Consider the following 18,164-nt stretch of genomic DNA (forward strand, 5'->3'; position numbering starts at 1 on the left):
TTTTTTTTTGTGGGGGTTTTGGTTGGTTTTTTTTTATTTGCTTTTTGTTCAGTGAGGCACATGACCACAGGCCCTCGTGAGCCTTCTCAGCTCTGTTTTGTACAGGACCCAGGGTTCAGAGAGCTTCCCGCCTCTCCCCTGTTTGGGTTTCAGGTTCCCACAAGAGGCAGAGGGCAGGTGCAGCGTGTCCGTCTTCTGGATCGTTCTTGGAAGGTACCCCACGTCTGTGGCAGCGGCTCCCCCAGTGCCCCCCTGACTTGGCTGCGCCCACTTCCAGGGGAAGCCACCCTGTTTGGCTTGATTCCTTAGCGTGAGGATGAGCTGTGGGCGCAGTCGCTCTTTGGCTCACTGTGGACGAAGTGGCTCTTGGAGCTGTACGTTCCACATCGAGATGACGATGGTGTTAGTAACTTACTTGGGTCACTTGGTTTGTATTTCGTTGTGTACACCTTTGTGATTAAATACAGAGACCCTGATCGTTCACACTGGTTTGAGTAGTGAATGCGATGCAGCAAAGTGCAGGCTTGGTTTCTCTGTGGGTCGAGACTCTGGTGCAGCAGCAGCTCTGGGCCCCCCGGGTCCCCCCCCAGCCCCTGCTGCCCTCGGTCAGGGCCGGAGCCCCGCACTGTTTGCCTGGCACTCCCTCACGCCGCGACAGCAGAGGCGGTGTTCTTCCGTGTGAGAACCGCAGTCCATGGGAATGCTAACGTCCTATTTGCCTTTAAGAGATGGCCTTTTGTTCCTAAATGTTAACTGAAGTCAGGTAGTAAAGGCAGCCATCCTTGCGGAGCGTCTCAGGCTTGAGGCTGTCAGATGGAGAGAGGAGCCCACAGCCCGTGTGCAGTTCTGTGTACCTGTATAGTATTAGAAGTTCAGTACCAGAGGCTTCTGTACCTGCATCGCATTAGAAATTCAGTGTCGGATGCTTCTGAGGCATTGAGTATGCAGTTTCAAAATTCAGGACTTGATACTGGGCCCAAGTGAAGAGTGGCTGACGCAGGTAAGTGGCCTTGAGAGGGTGGGGGTGGGGAGAGTGCGCCCTGCGGGACTGTTGGTTCTGAGCGCTTTGCGGGTGGGCCGTGTTGTTCTGGGGCGCTTTCTGCCTCCTCCCGCCTGGCAGACACTTAACTCACTCAGGGCTGGCCTGTGGATGGGAGCGGGGTAGCGAGCAAGAGGAGGATGTTGTCGGTTCCTTAAAAAACAAGCTGTGAAACGTGCTGCCGGAAGCTTGTGTCCATCTCCTCCACCCCAAACTTAAAAAACGTCGTCCCTGCACGGTTTGGGGTTTGGGACTTGGTCATAGACTTGCTCTTGCGGTGTCTGCGGGTTAGTGTGCCCTTGATGTCTTGTCTGTACCCCGTCCGGGGCCCTGGCTGGGTGTTGGGAGCTGGGGAGGGGCTGGAAGGCCCAGGCTGGCTCTGGACGGGGCAGGGCCCCCCGAGGCCTGCCCTGCGCCTGGACGGCCGGCAGAGCCCTGCTGCTGTCAGGAAGACGGTGCGGGGGGCTCTCCGAGACCAGGACGAAAGTTGCTGGCGCTTCAGGAGAGGCCGGGGGCACGCAGCGCCTCCCCACCGCCCCCGGGTTTGTTTTCAGGGTCCCGGCTTCTGTGGCCTGGGGTCAGGAGGGGTTGCTTCGACTTTGAGGGGTTCCAGTTGCAGGTGTATAAGGAGCAGTGGCCTGCTGAGGGGGTTCTAGGGAGTGGCCTTTGCAACTTTTCTCCCCAAACTTTGAGCTTCCTCACTGAAACTCTTCCATTTTTCAGCTGGAACATTATCCTGAGCAAAAATACCTTTTCTAACCTCACCTCTGGAATAAAACAGCTTTAGACAGAATCTGTGATGGCTCAGTCAGCAAGATTTTCCATCATGCATTGAGATGCGTTGATGAAAAAGCACAGAAATAAAGCGCTCAGGGCGGCCCATAAGCCAAGACCCCCAAGTGTGTGTGGGGGGTCTTCTCTGCCTGCCCTGCTCGGGCTCCTGTTTTCAACCTTCTAGGAAACCCAGGAGCTAGGGTCGCATTGTGGCTTGGGTGATTCTGGCTTCTGAATCCCCCGGCCGCCCCAGCCCCGGCCCTTCTCTGTGTTTCTCCTCTCCGGGAGGACTGGAAAAGAAAGCCTTGGGAAAACCTTGCCTTCTTTTAAAAACAAATGTGTAAGAGGGAGTAGGCAGACTCTTTAAAAATAATCAGGAGCTTTGGGTTCTGAATTGACTTGCATCGTGGTGAAGAATGTTAAATTTCATCTCTGTGCCGGACCTTCTGGCACTTTGGAAGGGTTCTCCTATGAGCCCTTGGGACTGAGGGCCAACCGTGATGGAAGAACACTGAGGAGTAGACGCACGGGAACAAGGCACCACGGTGACAGTCCCAGGCTCCCAGAAGCAGGGGGGAACAGGGTGCCGGGAAGCCGCCTCAGTTCCTCAGGCGTGCGTGCATCCTCAGTGTTCTGGCCCCTCCGGGCCTGCAGCCATTTCTCCCCGTCCCTCCACCTCCTGTGGGAAAGAAGCTGTCGAGTATTGCATTTGCACTGGAGTTGGTGAAGCTGTTTTATCCATGTCTGCACCGGTGGACGAGATTCTTGTCACCTCCTGTCAGAGGGAGGCCTTTGATTTCTTGGTGCGGAAGCTCGAAGGGTAAGGGGACACCAAGGGTCCGGTGGGGGCTCCGGGGAAGAAGTCCTGTGAACACCCAAAGGCCATGAGGGTGGATCCAAGTGTCTGAGGAGGAACTGGCGGGAGAGGCCGACTGGATTTCCCAGGAAGGATGCACATGGGGTCCCATCCTGTGCGGAGGGCCCAGCCCAGGGGGCCCCTGGATAGATCTGTGGGGGGCCCAGCCACTGGGCCCTGGATGGATCGTGGTGGGCCCCTGGATAGATCACGGAGGGGCCCGGCTGCTGGGCCCTGGATAGACCATGGAGGGCCCCTGGATAGATCTTGGGGGGGTCCGGCTGCTGGACCCTGGATGGGTCATGGGGGGCCCCTGGATAGATTTTGGGGGGGCCCAGCTGCTGGGCCCTGGATAGATCATGGAGGGGACCCGGCCGCTGGCCCCTGTACCTGGGGCCTGAGGGGAGGCGGTTGGGCCCTGCGCAGGTGGTCCTGCTGTGTCGGGGTGTCCACTCCGGGGCTTTCCTTCTGCCACATTCGCATGTAGGGCTCACGAGTGACCGGAGAGGTCTACCTCGTGGCCCACAGGCAGGGTGCTGTCGGCCAGGCCCTCTCCTCGCCCAGCGCTTGCACCGGTCATGCTAGGCTGCTTGGGACTGTCCCCTGTTTGGGTCGTCAGGGGGCTCAGCCCCACGCCCCAGTGCTGGCCAGTGAGGAGGACAGTGAAGGGGGCGGGGGGTCCGGGGCTCACCTCCAGAGGCACTGGTACCAGCTATTCCCACTGAAGCTCAGAGCCAAGTTCACGGGTTCCCTCCAGAGAGGGAAGTGGTCCCCGCTGGTACTGAGTTTTGTTCATTGCTGCATCTGTCACATGGACTTTGTGTCACAGTTAATGTCGCTGTCTCTCAACTTAAATATGTAAAAGAAAGGTTTTCTGCATCTTTGGTTTCTGGTTACCTAAGCTTATTAAAGGTCACTGTGTTAGGTAACGCTGTTTAACATTGTATGAATATTTTACCTTTAACAACAAAAAAACACGCCTATGTATTTCCTTTTTTTTTTTACATTTTTATCTGATTTCTTGAAAACTTGAATAAATTTCATAAAGAGCCTTCCTAACAAAATGTTGGTAAATTAACTGTTGCAGTAATTAATGAAGCTTTAATATCAGCATTGTTACTTTGTAATTTTAAGAAAGTCATGCTTTTGTTTCATCGCCCTGCTTTTCAGCTGTCCCTTGTCACTGTCACAGCTAGAGACTTAACGCCGTTCTTGATATTCTGAAGAACTCTGGGATTGTCCTGTGTATAGTGACATTAAATAAACATGTGAATGAACTGTAAATATAGATAATTTTTAAATCATTTTCACATCTAAACTTAAAAAAATCTCAGTGAACCAAAAAATGAAAAGCTTTTAAATGCTGTAACATTAAGGGCTCTGTTCATGTTTAGAGAACAAATAGCCCCAGGAATTTCTACCTCTTATTACTGGATTCTGAGTTTTTCCTGATTCGAAGCTTACTAAATGGAATGTTTGTTCTGACCATCGGAGGTATTCATTGTTTCCTGTGACCTTCCTCTCGGCCGAGCCCCCTTTGCCGCGAGCTGGTGGCCCGTCTGTGCGGACGCTGGGAGGCCGCCGGCTGGAGTTCCAGGTGGCCACAGGCATGCTTCTGCAGCGGCCCTGCCCCGGTGGACTTGTTGGCTTCCTCCTCCGAGTCTCGAACTCTTTGCGGGGGCTCTGTCAGCGCTGTTGGGGCCCCGAGGCCCCCGGTGCAGAGGGAGCGCCGTGAGCGGGCGGGGAGGAGGGGCCGGCCCCTCACCCTGCGCACTGGTACCACTGGTACCTCCGTCTCTGGAAGCTTCTCAGCAAGAATTCTGGGCCTGGACCTGCATGTCCCACCCGGGGCTCGCCCTCGTCGGGCCCTGGGAATCCCCACTCAGCTGGTGATCCCTGCTGTCTCTGCGTCCGGGCCTGGCGGGGCGGGCAAAGCCTCTGGCCACTCCCTCCTGGCCGCCTCTCCTCAGGGTCTCCAGAACCCGCCCGATGGTGCGGCCTCCTGAGAGTGGGGCCCTCGCCCGCCTTTGACTCGGAGCTGCTGGAGCGGGAGAGACATCAGGTTCTCCGCCCTCAGAGTGACCCGCTCCTGCAGAAGCCAGACGCCGTCTCCTCGGCCCTGGAGTAGGTTTTAGGCCCTGAATTCTAGTAGATTCATGGAAGTTTAAAAAGACACAGGTGCAACATTTTGATCTTTTAAAAACCACTAGTTCTTACCTTGAAAAAATAAGTTCCAATGCCTGTTGAAACAGGCGATTTTGGACCAGATTCTGGACCAGCGGGCCTCTTCAAGGCGCTCAGCCCCACCGCGTCTGGTGTCGGCAGCCTCTGCAGCCATCAGGTGCAGGTGTGACTCCACTCGTGCTTGGATGCTCCTGGAAGACGCGGAGGTCCGCAGACCAGAGCGGGTTTCAGAGCCACAGCGGGTCAGCGGGCCGGAGCCTGCAGGCCGCGGGAGGGCCTCCCTTCCCCAGCACAGCTCTCACCAGAGCCCGTAACTGGATATTCCCTCAGAATATTCCCCTTTCCCCAGATGTCTGTAAACAGCATGGTCATTTTCTCTGGGTGACTTTTCCCAGGTTGAGTGGCCTTTTTGGAGGAAGCGCGTCATCATCCGTGTGACCTGTCAGCGGGCAGGTCAGGGCTGCCCAAGGGGAGTTGCCCCCTGAAGCCAAGGTCGCAGGCCTTGGTGAGCGCTGTGTCTGGGGCAGGGTGGATCCAGGTGCCAGGGAATGGCCCGGAGGAGGCACCGGCTGAGTGAGCCCCTCGCTGCCCCGCACCCATGTCCTAAATCTAGCTCGTTGAGTGCAGGACCCAAGCCTCACGTGCAGCCGCTCTGTCCAGCTTTTCTTTGGTTCTCTTATGCAACCGTCTGGGCAGCAGGAGTAGTGGGAACCTTGTGGCTGAATTAGGGAAAACGTATCCATAGCTCGAAGCAGCCCCGGGGGGAAGGCAGCCAGGTGCTAGCTCGCATCGCTTTTGTACCATCTCTGAAAGGGCCTCACTTTACGGAGATTCACCACAAGTCTCCGGGGCCGGTGGGGCAGTTCAGGGGAGCTCCCGGCAGACTGCCTCGGACCAGAGCCCCAGGGGTCAGTCTTCCGGGGCAGGTGCAGGCCCGCCCCGCAGGTGAGGCTGACCTGGCACTGGAGCTCCGCCCGCGCCCCTTTCCTTTGGGGCTCAGGAGGCTGTTGGTCTGTCTGCAGCAGGACCCGTCCTGGGGCCGGTGTGCACGTCACAGTCTGGGCGGGGAGAGCGACTCGGAGAGTTGACTGACCAAGCCTGGACCAGTGCCACCAGCCCGTCCGCCAACCACCCCCTCGAGGGCCTGAGGGGCAAGTCCAAGGTAGCTGGGGGTGGAGGGGAGCCCTGCTGGGACCCGGGGAGGCTTCAGGACGAGGGCTGGCTCTGACCTGGGCCTCCAAGACCCTCACGCTCCCTTCTTGCTCTCAGGGCCTCCAATCTCAGTAGCGCCCCAAAGATGTGTTCCGTGGTTGTAAATCGTTTTTTAGTTGAAATGTTACTTCTTCTATATATTCTTATGAAACAAGGTTTAATTCTATCAATTTAGTATAATCAAACCCAGACTAAGAGCTGGGGTATTCTGATCAATTCTCATACGAAATCACTAGCAGGAATAAAGCGGCAACTCTGGTAAGATCAGATCGGCCTCCTGAATGTTAGACTCAAGAGTTGCCGCTGCTCCTGAAGCCGGCTTCCTTCCTGGGGGCTGGTAGGATGGCTCGTGGATTCCAGGCTGGAGAGAGCTGGTGCTTTGGGGTGTTCGTAAAGCCCTTCCTTGCCAGCTGTCCAGTGTCCAGGGCACAGACGGGCATCTACCTGGCTGTCTGGACAGCTGGACACCAGCAGGGTCTCTGAGGCCAGATGCTCTGTCCTGAGAAAATCCTCAGGGAGGAGGCAGGCAGGACAGGCCACCCTCACGAGTGGCCCGCAGCAGCAGGGGAGCGGGCCATCCGCACCGTGCTCTCGGTTCACACATCCAGCCAGCCTCCCCTAGGGCGTGGTCTGGAGTCTCTGACGGAGGCCTGCCAGCGTGTTTTCCCTTTTTCTCCCTGTCGCCCAGTAACTAGCTTCTAGGCTGAAGCACAGGCTTACAGAAATAAGGTGACTTTCCACATCTTCTTTGGAATAGTGTTCACAGATCTGGAAATTTGTAGCTTCAGTGTTGCAATATGTGTAACCTTAAGATTATTAATAAATGAATGCCAGACTGTGACGTGCATCCCAGTGAGTGTGAGGAAATGTGAGTGCTGGTTGTTGCATGAGGCTCAGCCCTCTCGGGTTCGTCTCGAGCTCGGGGGGCCTCCTGACCCCCACCAGAGGGGCGCCGCCATCACCACCCTCAGAGAGCAAACAACTTTTAAGAAATGCCACTAGGCTCTGTTCCTGGGGAACGCCGGCTCTGGGCAACAGGGCGCAGGCTCTGGGCCGCGCTGGGCGAGCTGGCCTGGGAGCCGGGGAACCCCTCAGTGGCCCCGAGCTGCAGCCCCTGGGGAGGGCAGTGAACAGCCCCTGCCCCCGGGAGGTGCCCCTCGCCTTTGGGCAGCGATGCTTCAAAGCACCCAGGCCCTGAGAGACCGACCACCCTCTCGCCCTGGTAAGCCCTGCCCAAAGCGTGCCTGCCAAGCAGCTCAGCGGCCTCCCCCGAGTTAGGGACTCGATACGCGGACACGGAGGGGGCTGTGAGAAATGTGGGCTCCCCAGCCGACTCGAGGCTGGGTGTGCCGCTGGAAGGGCTGAGTGTGGCTGTCTCCGCCGCCCCGTGTTTTGCTGGATTAATGGAAACTGCTTTGTTTGCAGGGTTCACTGTCAGCCCCCAGCCAGGCCACGCCTCCAGGTGGAACTGCAGTGTAGCGGCCCAAGCCTGCTCGGGCGTCCTTGTCCCGGCCGCGTCTCGAGGGAGCAGCCGCAGCGCAGCGCCAGCCGCGTGGGACCTTTAGCAACGCCGCGTGGAGGGCAGGCCGCGAGGAGCTCGGCACGGCGCACCCCAACAAGCTGTTTCCAGTTTTAAACCGTTCTTTTGGGCTGCAGTAAAAAATGAGAAATGAGGTTTTCTTGCTTTTTACTCTTAAAATTCAATGTCATGTTTTATATATATATATATAATTATACATATATACATAGTGTAAAATAAAAATGTTTCTTGGACAAGAAATCCCCTTAAATCCAACTGTTTATATAGTACTTCCCTGCTTCTGCACTATTTTTAATACTTTAGGTGGTCAGGAGACAACCTGGAATGCACTCATAAAAGTTGTTAAAGTTATTTCTTGTAATTCAGGAAGACAAATGCTGCAATCAGATTTTTTAAGATTATTTGCACTTAAAATAGCTTAATGCAGTTACAAAGTTATTTTGAATATGGGTGCAGTGGAGCGCCGAGCTGTGGCACAAACACGCCCTTTTTTAATCTGTTAACATTTATTTTAATACTCTCGTTCCAATGCAGTCAGCTCTGTATTATATGTATAAATAATGTAAGTCTGCAGTTGCGGAAAGGGTCACTTCAGTAAGTAATTTTCATCATTTAAGAGTGATATTTCTAATTCACACAAAGTTAATATTAAAGCTGTCTTGAATATACCACTCGTCTGTCTTCTGTTAAACTGGCTCTGGCTTCACTGCAGTTTTGTTTTTGAGGTGCTCAGGCCGTGTCCCTCGAGGCCCTCCAGCAGTCGAGATCGATTTCAGGCAGCTCTGGGGAGCCGGCTGCTTCTCTGGCCACTTCCTGCCACGTCCCCATCTTCGGCCGTGGCACGTGGGTGCCGACTCCGGTCTCAACAAACCATTTTCTCCTTACAGCTTAAAGCCCACGAGCCCACCTTTTGTCGCCGAGAGATCTCACCCGCGACTCTCTCTACGGTTGTGTGTGAAAATGCTTTGTTCCCCGTGCGGCAAAAAGGCTAATGAGATGACTCGGGACTTTGGTTGTAACCAGCTGGTGAGCAGCTCTGAGCGTAGGTCAGGCCCACACCTGCGTTCAGACTCTACAGGTGACTACAGTAATAACAGTGTGCAGCTGCCAAGCAGAGACCTTTTGGTCAAATCAGTTGAGCCCTCTGAAGGCCTTTGTTCAGTCAGGCTCTAAACCATGGTGCCTAAAACACATTTCTCAGAGATCCCAGTAAACCGGGGGCACGTCCAAGTGATGTTAGTCTAGAAAAGATGTGAACACACTCTACTCACTCCCCTGCCATCATCTACGTGAACGTCCCCACAGGATCACGCTGCTGGTTGCAGGAAAACTCCCATCAGCACAGGTCTTGCTTCCTTCCCGAGAGGAGAGGAGGAAGGTCGGGAGCCAGCTCTCCACCGCGCCTCGCCTCACAGCTGGTCGGGTCTATGTGGACAGAGACCACCAGCACTCGGGCAGCAGAGCCAGGTGGCCGCCTGTGCCCCGGAGGCCTGGCCAGTGCCGGCCCACGGGGTGCAGAGCCCTGGAAGGCGGGGAGCCCCTGGGGCAGCAGGACTGTGCTCCTCAAACCCGGGAGAGGGGGCCCACCCGCTGACACTGAAGAGGAAGCCCCCCGGGGGCCCAGCCCAGCGCCACGCTGGGGGACAGGTGTGCAGTCACTGCACAGAGCCCTTCACGTCTCTGTATTCAAAGTGGGTTACGATGCCCCTGAACTGCCCTCAGAGCTGCCCTCGCTGGGAGCTGGCTCCGAGCAGGCCCCGTCCCTGGCCGCCCCCTCATCTGCTGAGCCCTCGGCGCCCCCAGCTCCCGCCCCGACCCCGGACGTGGGCCGTCTGTCATTCTCGGCCCAACGCCACCCCGCCACGGGAGGGCCCTGAAGCCGGCCCCTCGCCATGCGCCCAGCCCAGAAGGCCCCAGGCCTCCCCCTGCTCCTGGGCCCCCGCCCCCACGCCCCGTGAAATGTCAGCCCCCTGCGCCCCTCCCCCGGTCCCCGCGAAACACCAGACCCCTGCCCCAGCCCCCCAGCCCCCGCCTTCCATGGCCACTGCTGCTCTGCCCTGGCCTCCACCAGCAGGGGAAACAGGTGTCTTCTGTGCCCACTTACTGCCAGCACCCCAGAAACGAAGCTGGGTGCCTGCCCCCGGGGCCATCAAAGCAGTGCCCTCTATCCACGGAGGAGGCTGGACCCTGTGGGCTGGGCCGGCGACCTGCCCGCAGCCCGCCCCTCGCCTACCACTACGCCAGGGCCCCAGGGCCGCGTGCTGGCCTGGGCACCCTCCTCAGGAGGCAATCAGGTGAGCCGGGCGCTGCGCCCAAGTCTCCCCAGCAGAGCCAGTGCCCCTGACGCGCCCACAAAAGTCAGGATAAAGGACGGTCAGGACACGCGTTCAACTCGGCAAACAGGAGGATCCAACACCGTGAGGACAGCTTGCTCTTTAATAAAATCAGGGGTCTCCGGTGGTATAGTCCGGAAGCTGAACTGTGCTGAACACTAGCACTGATGGGCTACAGGCACGCGGAGCCCGCGGTGAAGCCAGCCTAAACAACACGTAATAACAGTATAATCTCTCTTCTGATTCATATAAAAATTACAAAATGTCCCTGCCCCAAACCCTTACGTTATGGAAATGAAATAAAACCCTAGAAGGAGATGGTTTTACAGATGTATTAGACTCGAACACACAGTAAAGCCGCCCTCTGGACACGGCTGTCCAGCCGGCGGCTCCAGGCCGAGGCGGTGGTGCGGGTCTGGGGGCGGCGCTCCGGGGACAGGACGCCCGGCCCCGGGAGCCCCCGCGCGCTCGCCGGCACAGTGGCGGGGAGCCAGCCCGAGCAGGGGGCCGCGGCGCTCAGTCGCCCCCACCTCTGCGCTCTATCGTGGGCAGGCGGTACTGCTTCAGGCTGGGCTTGATGTCCTTCTGCGTCTCTGTCTGTCCAAGAGAGGGACAGACACTCAGTGGGGGCCAGGGTAGGCGGGAGCGCAGGGCGGGGGGCCGCGGGACGCCCACCTTCTGGGCCGCACCGACGCACTTCAGGGGTCTCAGCAGCGGCACCTTCGGGAGGAACACGGATGGCAGGGCCGGGCTGGAGTAGGAGGCCAGCTTGGCCGCTCCCGACAGCTTCAGCCTGGGCAGCTCCATCAGGCAAGCCGGCCCCGGCCTCCGGGGGTGGTTCTCCTCTGGCCTCGGGGGCTGTTTCTAGAAACAGGGGCAGGCCAGATGAGCGCAGGATGCCAACCCTCTGTGGGAATTAGGCAGGGCAACGGGGGCGCCCTTACTGCTCCTGCCTCACACAATTCTGGACCGTGAGATGAGACCACACGGTGACTGGACAACACACGCCGTGTCCCAGGCAGAGACTCGGGGGGCCTCTCCCAGGTCAGGCCTGCGTGGACGGCGGTGGGGGGGGTGGTGCGGTCTCACTTCCCACTCTGACCCCTGGGGTTGGCCGCGCGGCCCGCAGCCTGCTCCTGTGTGGCCAGTGAGCTAATGGGTTTCACAGCTTTTAACGGGTGAAGAAAATTTCACGGCATGCGAAAACTGTATGAGATCCCAACGTCAGGGTCCACAGTTTCGTCAAACTCCATCTGCCCCACGCGTTCACGCGAGGTCCAGGCACCGCCAGCGGGCGCGGGCCTCGGTTCTGCCTGCAGGGGGCGCCCTGGGCAGGTGTCGGCAAGAAAAACACACGCGCACCTGAGCAGGAGGCGGGGCGGCGGGGGACAGGGTCACCGGGGCCAAGTGAGGGGCTCAGGCTGGCGGAGTGGGGTGTCCACGGCTGGGGCTGAGCAGCTGCCCTCACCCCCTGGAAGATGAAGGGAGGGCAGGCTGCGGGAGAGAGCGGGAGGCGAGCTTTGAGCGCGGTCGCCTCCTGGACGAGCACGCGGGCCGGACCCGGGGTTCCGCTCTCTGGAGGGCAGCCTGGCCGCAGGGACACCTGCGTCCTCGGCCCCCAGCAGATGGACCCTCAATAAACACCGGGCCGAGTGATGAACGGCAGACGGGCAGTCACCATGGAGCTCGGTGCCTGCCCACAGCTGTGAAGGGGGCTCAGGGCCTGAAGGGAAAAGTGAGGCTCTCACAGGAGAAGCCACAGCGGCTAAGTGCGCAGCAACCGCCGGTGGCCCCTGCTCCTGCAGGGCTCAGTGGCCAAGGGCTCACCTGGCCAGGGGTGGCTTCCCTGTGCCCCCAGCTAGGGTGGTCTGAGGGACATGACAAGGTGACCGGCGCTGGGTCTGGGTGCAGCCTTGCCCTGGGGATGGGAGGACCCGCCCAGTGAGGCTGTGGAAGGAGCTGGTAGACAGCAAGGGCGGCGGCCATTGGAGCCGGTGCCCACCCCCAGTGTGTGCAGACGCTGTCTGGCTTGGCGGTAGGTCGCTCACGGCCCCTCCGGGCGGGTGGGGGGGCCTCCAGGGTGTCTGCCTGGGAGACACGGGGTCCCTGCGGCCGTTGGCTCCCCCGATCACACTGTACCTGCTTCCGGCCCTCCTGCGCCGTCTGCCAGGCGCTGCTGAGCTCTGGGGCCGTGGGGCACTCGGGGAAGGGAGCGGAGGCCTTCCACCTGGCCCTGGCCAGCGCCTGCTTCTCAGCCGCCCTGTGGGGAGCACAGAAGTGCGCCTCTCTTGAAAACCCACCGTGGCGTCCGCCGCCTCCGCTCCCCTGCCTCGCTCATGTGCATCTCACCCACTGACCGACGGGGAGATCACCCCTTCTCTGCCTCAGCCTGACAGCCTCTGGGCTCTGCGCTCCGGGACTCGAGGCAGGAGGGGACAGAGGGGTGGTCAGGTGCCTCGGTGCAGGCACTCCCCACGTCAGGCACCACCCAGCTCACTCTGGAGCCTCACAGCAAGCAGGCTCACCCCACTAGCCCGTTCTGCTCTGACTCCCTGGGCTCAACGTTGGAGCCTTGACCTCGACTGGAAGGCAGCCAGGCCCTCCTTCTACCCTCCGTGATGCCACTAGCCTCCTTTTGGAAAAAAGTGCCAGAGAAGAACGAGGGATGGGTTCCCAGAGGTATGGGCACTGTTCCCGGGACCACCTGCCCCTCCGCGCACCCCCTGGCCGCTCCGTGTGCGCTCCTTGGCCCCTCCGCGCCCCTCAACGCGGCCCTCCGTGCAGCCCCCAACCCGGCCCCTCCGCGCGCCTCCAACCCAGCCCCTCTGTGCGCCTCCCCCCCACCCCCCGCCCAGGCCCTCCGCGCGTCCCCCTCGGCCCCTCCGTGCGCTTCCCCCGGCCCCTCTGCATTCCCCTTGGCCCCAGCAGGGCGCCCACCTCTGCTCCTGGAAGTAAGGGTGTTGCAGGGCCTGGTGGGCAGTGATTCTCTCATCGGGATCATAGGCCACCATGGCGTGCAGAAGGGAGAGGCATTGCGGGGACAGACTGGTGGTCAGTAGAGGTATCCCTGATCCCTTTTTAAAAGGAAAATCAAAACTCATAGCTCTCGACCTGCATTAAAAGCCCAATGATAATAAACGGTCACGCCGCCGTTTAGAGCACGTGGCCGGTCCAGCGTCAAGACTGCGCAGGGACCTGCGCTGAAGGGACCAGTCCGCGATCTAACAGTGGCGCGGGGAGGCACAAAGGCGGCCAGACTCCTCGCGCAGGGAGGCCCCTCAGGGAGCCGCAGCCCTGGGCTCCTTGCGCGCCAGTGCCGCCGGGCAGCGTCGGCCCCAGGAGGGGGGAGGTCTCTGCACTGCCACTCAGTTTTCCTGTGAACCTAAAACCGCTCCACGACGTTAAATCTGTTTTTAAAACGGGTGTGTGTGTGTGAAATCTCATGCTCTAGAGGTAAGAAAACTTTCCCTTGAAAAGACTAATACCACATTCCCACCAGAGAAGGAAATAAAGTTTAAAAAAAGAACAAGACTCCAACATAGTTGTCACCTCCCTACCTTCCTAGCGTCTGGGAGCTGCTGGGTGCTGCCCACTCCTCACGTCGCCGGGGCCCCCGAAGAGCCCGGCTCCCCCAAGTCCCAGCCCAGGCGTCAGTGCCGCGGGCGCCGGGCGGAGCTGCCCCGGGCCAGGCGTGCGGCCTGTGCTGGGAGCCGTCCTCAGCCGAGGCTCCGAGGTCCGAGTGAACCCCTGGGGACGCCTCCCGACTGCCCGGGCCGAGTGGGCTGTGCTGAGGTAGCGGGGAACAGCAGCGGGGCGAGCCCTGGGGCGGGGGCCTGGGGCCTGCACTCACTGCTTGAACTTGGTGAGAGTCTTCTCAGCAGGCGTGCCCATGACGTCGTGGATCCTAGAGATCTGGTCCAGCTCGTTGGCTCCGGGGAAGAGCGGCTGCAGGCTGGGCGGGATAAAGGCTGCCGTCAGGGCCCCAACCCTCCCGGCAGCAGAGGGACCTCCAGCACCCGCCCCCGCCCACCCCTGCCCCAGGCCTTCCTCCTCCACTGTCCCCACGTTGGGGTCCTTCTAAGGCGCAGAGCCCACTCCCGAATCTGCAGAGCCGGGTCTTCACCCACTGTGAGAGGAAACCCCCAGAGCCTCTCACGGCCAGGGGGGAGCGCTGCCAACAGCAGTTCAGGCCAGGTCAGGCCAGACTGCGTGGACAAACGAGGTCCACGGAGCGTTTCAGTTTCGGAGCATTCACAGATTTGGGACTCTGGCGCCTCTCACCTCCCTCCAGACTGACTCAAGCGGCTTTGTGCTGTGCTGTGCTTAGTCCCGCAGTCGTGTCCAATTCTTTGGGACCCCCATGGACTGTAGCCCACCAGGCTCCTCTGTCCAGGGGATTCTCCAGGCAAGAATACTGGAGTGGGTTGCCATTCCCTCCTCCAGGGGATCTTCCTGATCTGAGGACTGAACCCTTGTATCCCACATTGCAGGCAGATTCTTTACCATCTGAGCCACCAGGGAAGCCAAGGGACTTAAGTACATGACAAAAGACTGTCTGTTGTAACTTTAGCATCAGTGAAACCACAAGTCTCCTTTCCAAAAATAACAGTTACTTATCAACAGGGAAGATCTCGAGTCAGAAGCTGTGCCCTGAAGGGCCTGTGCATGTATCAAGGGGTCAGTGGAGCAGGTGGCCATGGACGCCCTGGGTCCTCCTGCCTGGCTGGGTACTGTTCTGACCGGCGTCACTCTGACGGAAATCACCCTCCCACGCCCCAGCCCCGTCCTTCCTGACCTGCTGGAGCAGGAGGGCGCGCCCCCCTCCTCCCTTCCCAGCCTCTGCTGTGGCCTTGCTCCGTCCAGCAGTGGAGCTGAGGCTGGCATGGGGGCAGCATGCATGCTCAGGGTTGGAGCACTCCACACTCCAGCTCCTCCTCACCCCGGGGCCTGAGCGCCCACGGGAATGACTGAGCTCCGAGGGCAGACTAGGGGGCACGGCCCCCGCTTCCCACGGCAGGCCCCACGCAGCGCAGGAGCACGCCTGGCTCCGATCTTCTGTGGGCTTCACCGGTTCTACCGCTGATGAGGCCACACAGAGAGGCCTGGCCACCCGAGCCCGGTGGCCAGTAACTGACGGTGTTCCGCCCTCCATGCTGGGCAAGCAAGGAGAGCGTTCCACCCGCTTCCTGTCAGGGTCAAGAGCAGCCACGACACCAGAAGGGCTGTTCCAGGGGCACAGGAGAGGGTGCAGGGGGGGCCTGGCGGAAGCCACTGGATGCCCCCCCCAGGGCCCAGCGTACCTGGCCATCTCGTAGAGCACGCAGCCCGCGCTCCACAGGTCCATCTTGAAGCCGTAGAAGCCATCAGTGAGGAGGCACTCAGGGGCCCGGTACCAGCGGGTGGAGATGTACTCGGTGTACGGCTGCTTCGAGTAGACGCTCCGGCACGACCCGAAGTCCCCAAGCTTCAGGACATCCCGCTGCGAGGGGGAGACACGGGGACAAGGAACATCTCACCAAGCAGCGACCGTCACACAGGCCATTCCAGGCGCAGGCGCGCTAGCACAAGGACGCCTGGCATCTAAACGAGCTTGCAGACCACGGAGCGCTGGCTCTGTGAGCGTCTGAAGTTGCCTCTGACCCAGGAGCAGGTGGGGTCTCTATCCAGTGGATCACATTCACAAATATTCTGGCTGTGTTTTACAGACATTTCAAGATGTCTGCAAAACGTCTACGGGCTGTGCAAAGGTTTAAGTCACGGTATAAGTCTACAGGTGAATTCTACACCCTGGTCATATCCCCCGTTATGCCTCAGACAGGTTTCAAGGTGTTTCTTCCATCTTCTTTCTCTCTCATACTCAAGTCGTAAAATGCGTGCTGTCGATAAGCATGACGTCTCTGGCAGGCGCCTGCAGCTGCGGCCCACGTTAAACAGCACTCGTCTTGGCCAGATGAGGAAGAAACCTGCACGGACAGCCTCGTACCTCTGCTCCCACTCCTGACACAGTCAACAAAAGTTAGGCACATAAAAAGGCAAGAAAAAACAGTCTAAAGAGGCAAAGCATGCATCAAAACCAGACTCAGATATGGCACAGGTTTTAGAATTTTAGAATTACCAGAGAAGAAATTAAAAAAAAAAAAAAACTATGATTAATTTAAGGGTTCCAGGGGAAAAAGAAGACAGCATGCAAGTTCAGATGGGAAATGTAAGAAGAGAGATGGAAACCCTAAGAAAAAATCAAAATAAAACATCACAAATAACACTGGAACAGAAATTTTAAATGACTTTGATAGGTTCATCAATAGACTCAACAGCCAAGCAAAGAGTCAGTGAGCTTGAAGACACGCCAACAGAAACTTCCCAAACTGAAATGCAAAGCAATAGAAGAACATCAAAAACAGAGACAATTTCTGTTTTTGACAGACAACATCAAACGTGAGACAAAAGCTGTGGCACACACACTACAGTGTGGACCAATCTCAGAAAAACGATGCTGAGCGAAAGAAGTCAGACCACGGGAGGGCTTATAACATGTAATTCCATGTATAGAACATTCTAGAAGACACACACTAATTCTATTATGACAGAAAGTCAGCTTGTCTTTCCTGGGCACAAGGGACAGGAAGGCAAAGGTCACCAAAGGCAAGAGGAAGCTTTTGGGGGCAGTAGCTTTGTTTGTCGACTGGGATCATGGTTTCACGGGAATATACAACTGCCCAAACCTAACAAATTGGGCACTTTACACATGTACAGTTTAAGGGCTTTTGAGTGAGACAGATCCAAGCTCAAATCCTGCCTCTTCCCCTTTTATATTTACAGTGTTTAGAATAATTTATCAATAAATGGAGTTTATTTTTATACACAGTATATAAGAAGGGTGCCTTTTTCCAGACGTACAGTTATGTTGATGGCATTTACTAACGATTTTTTTCCCCAAACTGGAAGGGAAAAAAAAAATAACAAACATGACATCCACTGGGATTGAAAGCATATTCAGTGAAAAGTTTTTATATTCTGTCTTCATTCTGATATCAATTTTTCATATAAAAGTTCTTACCTTTACTAATATATTTTCTGGTTTTACATCTCTGTGAAATATTCCATTTCTGCATTCAACATGAAAAGAAGGACAGAATTAATTGTACCTCATTCAGATCCTTTCACACTGCATTTTCTAATGATGGTAATGCATTTTTTTTTTTTTGGTAATGCATTTTATTAATCTGAAAGCCTCCAAGTCTCCCCGTGCATACCTGTGCATGTGGTCCAGGGACTTACACAGCTGGTACATATAGTGCCTAACTTTTTTCTCTGATAACGGGTGTCTTCTTCCTGTGCAATCAAGGAAACAGCCAAATATGGTTACCAATATCCCCGTTTTTGAAATAAAACAAAAGTCCATTTTTAATAATGTGCAAGAATTTCTAATTTTCTCAGTGAAAACAGAATGGAATAGTTCTAGGAAATATGGAGTCCATCTACAAAATATGCCATGTAGAATTCTACATACTGACGTGATTTAATTCAGAATCGCCGGGCCCCAGGCCTTCTCTGCAATGAGAAGGGTGCTGAGCGATCACCAAGGGGCACTCAGTCTGGGGGCCTCCAGGCAGCCTCGGGCAGGCCTGCAGGGCACACTCCTCCACACTGCGACTCGAGGTGGCAGGCCACGTGCGTGCATATGTGCTCAGTCATGTCCCACTCTTTGTGACCCCATGGACTGCAGCCCGCCAGGCTCCACTGTCCACGGAATTTACCAAGCAAGAATACTGGAGTGGGTTGCCATTTACTGCTTCAGGAGATCTTCCTGACCCAGGGATTGAACCCGTGTCTCCTGTGTCTCCTGCATTGGCAGGCGGGTTCTTTACCACTGAGCCAACCTGGGAAGCCCGAGATGGCGGGAGTCGGCTGCAAATCTAGCATTTTCCTCAGCTTCCTGTCTAGATGGAGATTTCCGTCTTTAAGGGAATAGATCACAGTTTCTTTTTTTTTCTGCTGCACTTCCCGGCATATGGGATCTTAAGTTCCCTGACCAGGGATTGAACCTGCACCTCTTGCAGTGGAAGCATGACGTCTTAACCACCGGACCACCAGGGAAGTCCCAGAGGTACGTTCTCTTAATCGAAGAAGACCAATGACTGAAATTTACAGCCCACACGCTCCTTTCACAAAAGGGAGCAGTCACTGGCACCGCTGCCACGCCCTGCAGCACGCCGGGCGCCCATC

At 57.3% G+C, this 18,164-nt stretch overlaps 2 protein-coding genes across 16 annotated transcripts in view; one reads left to right on the forward strand and one right to left on the reverse strand.

Moving 5' to 3' along the window:
- Window positions 1-8,273, forward strand: part of WDR20 (WD repeat domain 20) — a 65,045-nt gene extending 56,772 nt beyond the window's left edge. For 5 of the 9 annotated variants that reach the window (XM_059879058.1, XM_059879057.1, XM_024981773.2 and 2 more), the window contains one exon: window positions 154-7,484. In XM_059879058.1, the coding sequence (XP_059735041.1) occupies window positions 154-309 (156 nt within the window). In that variant the 3' untranslated portion in view covers window positions 310-7,484. The other 4 variants (XM_024981783.2, XM_024981772.2, XM_024981780.2 and 1 more) reach the window with 1 other exon arrangement.
- Window positions 8,274-10,022: 1,749 nt separating this feature from the next.
- MOK (MOK protein kinase) overlaps window positions 10,023-18,164 on the reverse strand; it is a 42,971-nt gene continuing 34,829 nt past the window's right edge. For 6 of the 7 annotated variants that reach the window (XM_024982162.2, XM_002696774.6, XM_024982161.2 and 3 more), the window contains 8 exons: window positions 17,192-17,270; window positions 16,996-17,044; window positions 15,239-15,417; window positions 13,789-13,890; window positions 12,876-13,049; window positions 12,078-12,198; window positions 10,614-10,802; window positions 10,023-10,535 (listed from right to left, as the gene is read on the reverse strand). In XM_024982162.2, the coding sequence (XP_024837930.1) occupies window positions 10,455-10,535; window positions 10,614-10,802; window positions 12,078-12,198; window positions 12,876-13,049; window positions 13,789-13,890; window positions 15,239-15,417; window positions 16,996-17,044; window positions 17,192-17,270 (974 nt within the window). In that variant the 3' untranslated portion in view covers window positions 10,023-10,454. Of the gene's footprint in view, window positions 10,536-10,613; window positions 10,803-12,077; window positions 12,199-12,875; window positions 13,050-13,788; window positions 13,891-15,238; window positions 15,936-16,995; window positions 17,045-17,191; window positions 17,271-18,164 lie in introns of those variants that run through there. The other variant, XM_059879367.1, reaches the window with a different exon arrangement.

The sequence above is a fragment of the Bos taurus genome, chromosome 21, assembly GCF_002263795.3.
Source record: "Bos taurus isolate L1 Dominette 01449 registration number 42190680 breed Hereford chromosome 21, ARS-UCD2.0, whole genome shotgun sequence".
Lineage (NCBI taxonomy): Eukaryota > Metazoa > Chordata > Mammalia > Artiodactyla > Bovidae > Bos > Bos taurus.